Here is a 12,303-nt window from a genome sequence, read left to right on the forward strand (position 1 = left end):
AGCAAGGCGAAGGAGTGTTCACGTTGTTACCTTCGTTATTATACATGTAATGCAGGTATAGTTTCATCGTTTGTTAATAGAATGAAATGGATACGTATTTTTATGACAGCAAGGTGATGGTGAAATTTTTATCATCGGTTCTTTACAGCACCAACTACGTCAGCGAGATTTACCGATTACTATGCGTTAATACGAAGAGTACGGTCTTAGATGGAGTGCTATTCGTTTACACTGTCAAATGGACTTTTCGCGTTCTCACCAAATGGGCTATTTGCTGCTATCTGCAATAAAAAAAAAATTCTGAAACTGACCTCTACAGTACTAACAGAACTGGGAGAAACAAATCTTTGGTTTCCATTTTTTTTTTATTCCAAACGTAATTCCACCGCAGAACGTTACGCATTTTTTGTTTTAATGTCTGACCCAACTTCTAGTGTACTGAAAACCTTTCAACGGCAATGGTTGGAAAGCAGGCGAGAAGGACAATCAACTCGATCGAAATGCAATCATTTCAGTTACGTAAGAGAAACAAATCATAAAAAAAAAGGAACAATCAACGAAATGCGAAGATTTTCGAAAATCATTCGCAATGCGGTACGGCCCAATTTTACATTAACAAAGTGCAAATATTCTTTTCTTCCACGCAAAAACACGCCGTGTTCCAAACATCTTTTGTCTTATTCACACACGGCCAGTTCCCTTTTTTACCACCACATACAACACCCTCCCCCCCCCCCAACTATTTGCACGTTACGTATTATTTACACAAGAGGGCGCCTCACCCGGAGCACACCTATGGAGCAAACGTAATCTAACACGGGGTTGGGTTTGGAAAGAAGATCAAGTCCCGAGTGTCATATTGCACTTTACACGGCGCATAGTAAAATAGGCACCCCCCCCCCCCCCACCTCGGCCAAAACCCTTTTCAATGTCCTAGACATGAATGGAAATAGAAAAAAAGAGTTTCATATTTTTTTTTTCCTATGTGTGTGTATGAAGTGCACCTGCGTGTAGACCCATAACAAACGAAGACATTCAAACAAAGGAATCGAAAAGATGGCAAAGAAAAAAGGGAGCTCTATTGTCTCGACAAGCGTTTTTTAACAAATGTCAGACTCATTCAAATGTCTACATCCACGTGTGTACTCTTCCTCCCAATTGATCCGCACCAATTTTCGCCATTCTAAGCCCACCCCTTTTCCGACCCTCGTATTTAAACGGCGTGAATTCGCGCTCCATCGTACACATATCAAATAATATCAGGAAGCAAAAAAAAAAAAAAAAAAAAAAGGGAAGGGGTACCACCTTTTTGTTCACATCCCCTCACATTCTTGTATTATTATTCCCCAACCCCGACGTGTTGACGATCAAGTCACAATAGGTACGCGTCACAATCGGAAGAGGAAGCTCCTGTCGTGACATCAAAGAGCAGTTGGAAACTCCTTTTTATTTTATTTTTTAAACATGAAAAGATGAAACTCCGTCAACCATCCAACGCTTTCGACTTGAATACAATTTCCCCAAACCAAGTGTTCTTACGCGTGTGCGGAGGGGAGGAGGAGGAGATTGTGAACCATGAGAAAATGCTATTGCTCTTCTTGGTACCTCTACAGTGTCGTTGATGAGTTTCCAACCAAACAAACCCCCCCAAAAAAATCTCCTTTTCGTTCTAGAACGCTACGTACGATTCCCTAACCGGCTTTTCGGGTTACATACAGCGTAAGAGAGAAGCCAATCTACTGTACGAAATGACAACCGAGATAATATAGCGGGCCTTTTACTTTTCTTTTTTTTTTCTCATATAAGAAAACTGCAATAGTCCCTCTAAAAATAGGAATCAACTGTATACCTTTCTCATCTGGCTTAGGGTGCACAGCTCAACTATGTGTGATATACGGTGATGAAAAAAACAAGAGCAAATGGAATATATGTTCCAGGCATTGTTGATTCCATTAGCAGAGAGGGAGCGCAAGACGCCTATTCGATAAATCATAGACCTATCAGTGCCACTATATACCTCGCTCACAAAAGAACGCACACATGTCAACAAACTTTTTACGTTTCATTATTACGTTAGAAAACAACGTCAACAGCGCAGCGAGGAAACGTCCCGAGCTCCGCATAACGCAGTCGAGCATCACGATAGATATTGACCGACCGGCTTCGATACTAAAAGAAACAACGTTCAAAATTCGCGCATATTTTTCAGAGTTTCCCTACGATATGCATGTTCTCTATGTTACCCTAGTGCGCGCATCTGCAAATCGCGCACATCGATATGAAATAAACACCTTTTCTTTTCTCGTTACGTATCCAGGGTAAAATCTACCCTCTTGCAATGCATTTCGCGTTACTTGGGAGCTACCCTTTACCTACAACTGCTTGCCCCCAACATAACTGTTGGTTTTTTCAAAACTAACAAAAAATTCAATAAAAACCATCCATAGGAAATCCAGGAAAGAAAAACGAACCTACGTCATATAATTGGCTAACGTGCAGGCTTCGTTCGGTGCAGTCAACCATCACGTTTTGATACGAGTAACAGGGAAAGAGAGGGGGTAGGACACGGTGATGTACATACACGGCGATGGAGTGGAAAAGAAAAACGCCGAAAGGAATTCAAGCGCAAAGACGGAGCATGTCTTCGACAAGATGATGTAGTCGATTCGAATTGAACAAAAGTGAAGACGGTTTGGGGGGGGAGGGAGAGATAGAGAAGAATAAGAAAAATCTACGACTAGACGACAATGACAAGGACCACCCGTCCTGCAAGATCAAATTGAAAATGGTCCCCCCCCTCCCATCTTTTTTTTTTTTTTGGCGGCCTGTGCGTATACATAGCAAGAAGAAATCGAGAAAAGCAATAGATACAAGCAAGTCAGTGAGCCGAGTTTTTTTTTCTATTCCCCTAGAATCGATTACGAGGATGGAAGAACTCGCGCGCCAGTAGCCCTCCCCCCGATCTCTTGGAAGATCATCGGCTCGGAAACGATGCGGCACAAGCTATGTAGTCGGACACATAGAAAAAAAAAGAAAATCAAAAGGAAAAAGAGGCCTAGAAAAAGAAAAAAATCTAAACGAAAGACCATGTACAAGTGTGCAAAGATCAATCTCCGTTCTGGGGGTAGAAATACTGATTTACATGATTTACAAAGAAAGTAAAAAATAGAATAAGAATACGACCGCTAAACTTTGTGGAACACATGTGTGTTAGCCGTAGGAAAGATGGGCTGGAACGTACGTACAAATAGAAGAATATATACTACGCCTCCATTTCGTGACTATGTTTTTTTCCTCCCACTTGATGTGCCAAATGAGTTATGCGTGACTCCACGTCAACGACTTATTACATCATTGGCTTTTTTTTTCTTTCTTTCTTTCTTTCTTTCTGCTATTATTTTTCAAGACAGATTTTCATGACTCTTGACATGAACATGTCTTCTACACACAAAGTTTGTTTCCCGCTGCCGGCCAAATGGAACTATCGATTCAACTTGTGCGTTTGTGTTTTTTACAACGACTTGAACATCGCAGCAGGTCATTGCTCTTTCATCTTTTATTTTGTCGTAACGTGCTACTTGCAAGGATTTACGTTCTCCCCTTCTCGCTTTTTAACAACGAGAGAGAGAAAAAAAAAATAAATTATAGATCACCCAAGAATAATACGTTCAAATGGCAAAGGGTCTGGAGAAAAACGGACATTTGGTTCTCCTCGATTGACCGCGCCCTACTGGTTCCATGTCTCTCCTCAACAGCCATCCCCCCCCCCCACCCATCTCTGCAAACTGACGATAGACGTTGTTCTGCTACTACTTCTTTTTTTCTCGTGATGTACAACAACAGACGGCCATCATTTTTCCAAACGGAGAGGCAATAAAAAATAGAGGACTGCTACCCCCCTCTTTCCTTCCGCCTACACATAAAAAGGGTAGCGAGTTTATTTGTCCTTTGGTGTCTATTAGAAAAACAGCGAGGACGTAACAGAACTCTCCAATTTCTCGATTCCGTACCGGTCGTGTGTATGACGGAGGGAAACCAAGAGAGGGGAGACAACATCCAACATTGATTGGGGAGAAAAAAAGAAAAAGATCTTTAAAAAGAAAAACAAACTGAATGCCAAAAAAAAGAAAATCAGGTGATGGCTGTACCCCAATTGAACCCAGCATAACCTAACCTTCCGGAGATGGTGAGGAATCAAGAAGGAGGGTGCATCGAAGCAAACCAGCGGCTCTCGCCCAGGCCATTAGTCGGACCCAATACTTCTTTAATGGTTCCGCACGGGGCGGCACAGTTCGCCACTACAAATCTGTGTTTGTACAACGGGGTTGATATAACAAATACTCCGTGTGTGAGTCAGATGCAGCCTATAAGACCCCACCCTATCGTTTCGAGCAAGAACAAACACACAAGAGTCCAAACCCCCCCCCCCTTATTTTCCTTTTCAGTTTCTGTAAAGAGCGTATGCTTTACCCCCCCTCACCATATAAAAAAAAGACGTGAAAAAAAGGAAAGCCAATACAACAACAAATATACAAAACGAAAGTTACCGAAAATCCCCATTGTACTCTTTCGGCCGAATTCACTTGTTTGTCTTTACCATTTGTTTGTGTGTAATCCTCACTGAATTTGTAGATGCAGTAAGCCTATTTTTCTTCTTTAATTTACATGGGGCCTATTTTTTTCCCCGTTTGGGCTCAAAGTTCCGTGCCTTTTTGGCCGTCTCATCCGGAGTCGATCGGATGGGCCTACTGTGATCGATCATGATGTCGCCTCCTCTGCGCTGCTCTCGTTTATTCGTTTTGAATTTCAACAAACCCCCCTGGTATACCCCTCCCTGGACCAACCCACGCATGTGAGAGATGAAGCGAATCGATGTTCTGTTTCTACACACACACACACACACACACACACACACACACACACACACACACACACACACACACACACACACACACACACACACACACACACACACACACACACACACACACACACACACACAACACACACACACACACACACACACACACACACACACACACACACACACAAAAAGCACAACACACATACACACACACACACACACACACACACACACACACACACACACACACACACACATATCATCTACAGCTTCCAGGTACACACACACACACACACACACATTTACGTTCACACACACACACTCGCTTTTTAACAACGAGAGAGAGAAAAAAACAATAAATTATAGATCACCCAAGAATAATACGTTCAAACACACAACACACACACACAGAAAACACGGACATTTGGTTCACACACGATTGACCGCACACACTACACACACACATGTCTCACACACACACAATACTGTTTCCTATTTTTTTTTTTTTTTTCCTATTGTAACAGTTTAACTGGATTTATTTATTCGTAGACAGGTTACAGCTTTACACGACAGCACTACACGACAACAGCACTAACACAGCTTACAGCTACACAGACTTACTACACTGGACTGCCCCTTTAGCCGGCCGCAGACGGGCTCTTAAGGCCTCTGACATCCGGCCAGATTGGCAAAGGCTCTTCATCCTCCCTTTCCGATCGATAGGCTTTAGGAAAGGGCATACACTGCCCATGTAGGGTGCACATTTTCGGGCCTCGTCGACGTTGAACTCGACGAATAGTTGACGGTCTGGCGATACTCCCAAGTATGGAGCCAAACCTTCGTAGGAGTGGGATACTGACTCCTCTTTGCTGGATGCTACTGGCATGGGAAACACACTGTAGATCTGCAAGGCGTAATTGAATTCGAACACCGGCAGATGAATAAACAATCGAACGTTCCCACTCACAAGCGCCGCCTCCACCCTGGCTTCCTGGTACGCTCTCCAGCGCATCTCCTCCTTGTAATGCTGGTGTTAGTCCCCAGCCTTGGGGCAAAGCTTGTCGAACCGAATCCAGCGCTTGAGCCAGTACATTCGGAGGACAAAGGAGTGGTGACAATCTCCCTATAACTGCATCCGCTAGGCCGGTTTGCCAACCGTGTAGGACTTCGGCCGTCCAGTCCAGCGCTCTATTTGCTTTCTCCACAGACCTTGTTACTTTTTGCAGGAACAGTAACTCTCAAGCCAGGTGAGTCCAGCTATCATTAAAGACCTTCCTCAGCTGTGCCTGTTCTCGACGCATCTGCCCCGCCACTGCCATGAGAGCACTGATTTCCGACTCATGCTCCGCCAGGTGTCCCATAGTCACATTAACAAGGTCGCTTGCTCCTGGAGCAGGTGCACCACCTCCAGACCCCTCTTGTCGAATGACTCGAGCTTCGAGTGCACGGCTTCCAAGTCCTTCGTCGTGGCGGTTCCAAAGAGCCAGTTAAGAAGCTGGCCGCCCCCGTCGATCAATCCGCGCTTCCGCCGGGTTCCGTCGCCTTTCAAAGCTCGTTCTAGTTCTCGGAATTCCCGCCTCCGACGCTCCGCTCTTGCCTTGATTTCAGCCAAATCAAGCGCCGGACCTTCCAAAAACGGTTTTACTTCCATAGGGAAATTCCCCGTTACCGCTTTGCCGAAGGCACTCGACATATCGTCTATCCAAGCGGTAACCAATTTAATTACCTGCTCCGCCCGCTTGGTGGGCACGTCGTAAATGACAACCCATTCTGAGTCGCCCAGTGCCAAAGTACCCTCGGGGTGAAACACTGCTCCCTCGGTAACAACGAATTTTCCCTTCATTTCGTTCCCTTGAACCAATTGGCCTACGACACAGACCAATGTAAAGAACAGCATGTTCTTCATCCATCCGGGTGCCCGTTTCTTCCTGGTAGGACGACCCGTCGGTGCTTCCGCCGCCGAGTCCATTGCGGAACCTCCTTCGTCTTGTAGGCCTTCGTCCAGTTCGGCGATCGGCTCCAATGGACGGCACCTCACTCTTCCCCTTTCTCTTTTCGCTGGCTGTTCCACAGCTACTCCAATAGGGTCGGTGTCAGGTGTCACTTCACTGTCAGCTTCGGGTATCGGCCCCGTGTCATTATCGGCACGCGCCCCACCCGCTTCCATTTCGGCACGTGCCTCTCCCGAGCCGGTATCAACACACTCGACACCCGACTCGGTTTCGGCATCCACTACCTTCTCACTTTCTTCTTCGCTATCGGACTCGTCGTCCGATTCCACTACAAACTTCTTCATTTGAGACACATGCACTACAATAGTTTTTTTCCCACTTGGTTTCCGAAGTTCATAGTTTAGTTCAGTAACTTGTCTGACCACTTTGTAAGGACCCACGTATTGATGCAGCAACTTCTCCGCGAACCCCTTTTTTCGCTGTGGACGAAAGATTAACACTAAATCACCAGGTTCGTACAATGGTGGCACACTCGCTCTGGCATCATATTGCGTCTTTTGCCGTTGCTGTACTATGGCCAGCCGGTCCTTGACGTCCTCTCTCAGCTCCATCATTGCCTTCATCAGGTCTTCTGCGTCGACGAGTTTTGGCTGGTTTGGTCCTGTCGCCGCCAGAAGATCCGCCGGAATCACTGCCTCTCTTCCATACACCATCATAAAAGGCGTATGGTTGGTGCTTTCCAGTCGGGCAGTGTTGTAGGCAAATGTTACAAATCCGAGGAATTCGTCCCAATCCTCGTGGCTCTCATCCACGTACATCGCTAGCATAGTCGCTAGCGTCTTGTTCTGTCTCTCCACCAGGCCGTTTGCTTGTTGATGGTAAGGCACCGTCATGCGATGCGACAGTCGCAGCAATGCCAACACTTCGCGGGTGACTTCGGCTGTAAAACACTTTCCTTGATCTGAAGTCAACTCCCGTGGAAATCCATGTCGAAGCACGACATCCTCGACGAAGAATTTTGCGATTTGCCGGGCCGTGGCATCCGGCAAAGCCCGTGCTTCCACCCATTTTGTAAGGTAGTCTACTGCAACCACAATGTTTGTGTTCCCACTGCGGGATCGTGGGAATGGGCCAAGGACATCAATTCCGATCCTCTCGAAAGGTCCTCCCACCTGTGTGATCTCCATCAGACCCTTCGTCTTTCCCTGATCCGGCTTCCGCGTCTGGCAGCTTTTGCAGCTCTGGACATACCGGGTAACAGCTCTGTCCATTTTAGGCCAATCAAATCTTTGCCTAGCCTTTTCCAGGGTCTTTCCTTGCCCCAGATGCCCTGCCGTAGGTTCATCATGAACCCACGACAACGCTTCCTTCCGCCGCTCCGGAGGCACACAAAGGCGGTCAAATTCCTGACCGAATCTGATCGTCTTCAGGTACAGCAAGCCTTCCTTCAGCATAAAATTTCCGTACTGCGTGGCCCCGTTCTTGCCCATCACTTGTTTGATCCATCGCCACTGCTTCACACGGTCTTGGCCTTCCGCCCAAGATCCTATATCCAAGCCTATAGCCGCCACTGGAAAGACCGCAGCTTGCGCCTCTTCTTCCCCTTCTTGTATAGGGTACCGCGATAGGGCGTCAGCGTCTTCGTGTAAACTTCCTTTCTTGTAGCGGATGGAGATGTCGTATTCTTGTAACGCCAGACTCCACCTCTCCAACCGGCCACTGAGTTCCTGCTTGGTCATCAGCCAACACAAGGCATGATGGTCGGTTTTCACTACCACTTTTGTACCCCAAATGTATGGCCGAAACTTCTTTACAGCCCATACAATGGCGAGGCACTCCTTTTCCGTTATCGTGTAGTTCCTCTCCGACCTGTTCAACACTCTGCTCACGAAGCAAATTGGCATGGGGTTCCCGTCTCTTTCTTGCATAAGCGCCGCCCCTATGCCATAGTCACAGGCGTCGGGATGCACTTCAAAGTTCTTCGAATAGTCTGGATGAGCAAGCTTTGCTGCCTCCACCAGCGCAGCTTTCAACTCGGCGAAACTGTTTCGTTCCGGTTCTTCCCAATGAAACACACCCTTCCCCTCCATTGTCGTAAGCGGGTACGCCACCTGGGCGAAATTGGGCACGAACTTCCGATAGAACGAACAAAGGCCTACAAAGCTTTTGACCCACTTTCTCTTTGCCTTCTCATTGGCATTGAGGTTTGGCCCCGGGAACATTTCAATGGCCTTACAGTGGTCCGGATCCGGCTCTATTCCGGCCTTGCTTACCACGTGGCCCAGCATTCTCACACGCTTGTTCCCAAAGGCACACTTTTCTATCTTCAACTTCAAATTGGCCTTCCGGAAGCAGGACAAGACTTTTCCCAGTCTCTCCAAATGCTCCCCTGCGTCTTTTCCAAAGATGACCACGTCATCCATGTACACCAAACAATCGGTCCACTTTAATCCTGCCAACACCATGTCCATCAGTCGTTGGAAAGTGCTCGGAGCTGAGCATAACCCAAACGGCATCACTCGGAACTGGTAGAGGCCATCAGGTGTAACAAATGCTGTCTTCGGCTTATCGGCTTCCGCAACAGGGACCTGCCAATATCCGCTTTGTAGGTCTACCACACTAAACAAAGCTGCTCCCTCCAGTTTGGATAGAGCATCGTCTATACGTGGGAGTGGGTACACATCCTTCGTTGTCACCTCATTTAGCCGCCTGTAATCAATGCAGAATCGCCACTTTCCGTCCTTTTTCCGTACTAGGACGACTGGTGACGACCAGGGGCTTTGGGCCGGCTCTATAACTCCCTGTTTGAGCATTTTGCTGACTTCTTCCTTAATCAATTCTCGCTCCCTCCATGCCCGTCTCCTTGGCAGCTGTTTAATCTTCGCTGCCCCACCTGTTGGAATCGCATGCTCGAGCACATTACACTGGCCCAAGCACTCCCCACTGTCCGCAAACACATCCTGAAACTGTGTGAGCAGATCAATTAGGTCGTTCCGATCCTGCGCCGCCAGAGTTGACGCTACACACTGATCAAACGCCGCTGGTTTCCGCGGTTTTCCCGACCGGCCCCCGACCTCTTTAGCTGCATCCCTCTCCTCGCTTTCCTCCAACGAGAGATTGCTCGCCTGGTCAATCGGCATTAGGTGACCGATGGAAGTTCCCTCGACGATCACGTGATCCACATGGTCAACATTCATCACGTGAACCACTGCTTCTGGCTTCGAGCAGTCGATGAGAGCATGGCCCGCCGAAAGTCCACTATTTTGCAACAGCTTCTTCGATGGTCTCAGTAACATAATAGGGTCATTTCCCGCTTCAGGGATGGACACTTTTACTGGCACCGCACTTCTCTTCGACACCGTCACACACACCGTCACTGTTACTTTCTTCACGGTTTCTTTCCCACCGCTTGCCTCCATATGGATGGCTCCTAGTTCCACTATTGGCGGGTTACTAAAACAGATTTTCAGCTCTCGGAACAGCTTCAGTAAGTTTCTCCCCATGATAAATTCTGGTCCAAATGTCTTCAAAACCAAGGCTTCACCCTCCACGGACGCGTTTTTATTCGTGACCGTGAGGGAGACCTTCCCCCCTCGGATTCATCGGCTGTCCATCGGCCGTCACGACCATCGGTCCTTCCCACGGGACTATTTTCAATTTAAATCTACTCGCCAACGATGGTGAGATAACTGAAATCACCGCTCCCGTGTCGACCAAAGCATCGACCGGCCGTCCACCAATCCAAATTTCTTCGGTCGGCTGACGATCGCCATTGGTCACTTCCGAAGACTGGTCTCCGCCAATCACCGCACAGGCTGCCTTAGGCTCCTCCCCCTCGGGCTTCTTGGGTTTCACCGCAGTCTCCTTCTTCTTTTCCTTCTGACAGTTTCTCGCGATGTGCCCTTCTTCATCGCAATTAAAACAGCGAAATGGGTTCTTCTTCTTTGGCTTTTTGTTCCAATCGCTTTTCCCGCCTTCTTTTTCCTTTTTCTTCGAAGGATCCTTTGCCCGGGCTAGCTCGTCCCGCAACTCCTGGATCTGGCGCCGTAGGTCTTGCATTTGGTCAAGGTCTACTGCTCCCACGGCAGGCTTCTCCCGCTCTCTACGCCTATCCTCATAGCCCCTCTCGTAGGCTGTTTTGACGGCATCCGCGTGAAGCCTCGCCTCTTCCAAGAAATCTTCACACGTCTTGATGCCCAACACGTAAAGTCTCTCATAAAGGGTTGGGCTCAACCCCCTGAACAGGTGATCTATGCGCACTTCCTCAGCCATATCCGGCTGGACAATGCGGCACATGTCCAGGACATCATGGTAGTACTCCGTGACGTCCTCGTCCTTGCCTTGGACCCTCATCCGCAGCTTCCTTTCCGTCTGCCGCTTCAGATTTACCGCCACGAATTGTTTGAGGAACAATGTCTTGAGCCCTCGCACTTCTCTGTAGTGCTCCGGTTCGTCATCCGTTTCGGCTATGCGAATCTGCTGGTCCTCCCAGTTATCTGGTCGGGCGTTTCTCGCCTCAAGGCCTACAATCCATTTGTAGGCAGGCCCCTCGAGCGAGACGTCAATGGCCCTTGCTAGATCGTTATTGGACCAGCGATTATGGCGGCCGGAGCTTTTCGGGCTCCTTGTAGTGGAACATTGGACGTTCCGCCATGTCTTCCTCTTCTCCCAAGAATGGATCCCAATCTAGTTCGGGCTCCTCCAGAGACTGTCGGCTCGGCGATCCTCCGACACTGAATCCGCTTCGTCCCTGTCTCACTGTTGTCGCTTCCTGTGGAGTACTGAACGCTCTAGGTCGTAGGCCTTCGCGCGGGTCTCTTCCTCCCAAGCCTCTCGCCTCCACCGGCTGGCTACTATGGGTACCCGACCAACGGTTGATGACCCCAGTGGTATCAGCTTCCACGCCAACTGCGCTTCTTCCGCCGGTCACGTCTTCCACTCGTGCCGACGACCGCCGCACGTCCTGGCTCCCGGTCAGTAACCCCTTCGTTCCACTGGAATTTGGGTCGCCCGACTTCCTCCGCTGCGACTGGGATATTTGATCGCCTTCGACCGCTTCCGCCTCCGCTGAGACGGCCTTTACACCGGTACCTTCCTGGACACTGGAGACTGTCGCCTGCGGAATGAGCGACTCGCGGTCGTCACACTCTGCTTGACGTGATCGTGATCCCTGATCACGATGAATGACCCGCCCTACTTGTCGCTCTTCGGCTTCCGCCCTGGTCCGTGCTTTTACTCCTCCTTTGTTCCCTACCTCCCGAGCCTCTTCGTACTGCCTACGTGCAGCTATCGGCCCGACTGCCCCTTCCGACGCACCACTCCCTGCTTCCGGATTCCCAGAATCCTGGTAGCCCTGAGCGTCTTCAAATTCCTCGCCCTGTGGCTCAGAATCTGACTGGAATTGCGCCTGATCTGGGACTTCCCGCGGTAGGGACTCTTCACTGAGCACACACGTACCTTTTTCTCCCAAAGTTAGCTCACTCACTC

General features: G+C 48.6%; 1 protein-coding gene across 1 annotated transcript; it reads right to left on the reverse strand.

Annotated features, from left to right (window-relative positions):
- Window positions 1–10,377: 10,377 nt before the first annotated feature.
- Window positions 10,378–11,169, reverse strand: LOC130699908 (uncharacterized). Its single transcript, XM_057521963.1, has one exon. The coding sequence runs from the start codon at window positions 11,167–11,169 to the stop codon at window positions 10,378–10,380; it is 792 nt and encodes a 263-aa protein (XP_057377946.1).
- Window positions 11,170–12,303: the final 1,134 nt, after the last annotated feature.

Source organism: Daphnia carinata, chromosome 10, assembly GCF_022539665.2.
Source record: "Daphnia carinata strain CSIRO-1 chromosome 10, CSIRO_AGI_Dcar_HiC_V3, whole genome shotgun sequence".
Lineage (NCBI taxonomy): Eukaryota > Metazoa > Arthropoda > Branchiopoda > Diplostraca > Daphniidae > Daphnia > Daphnia carinata.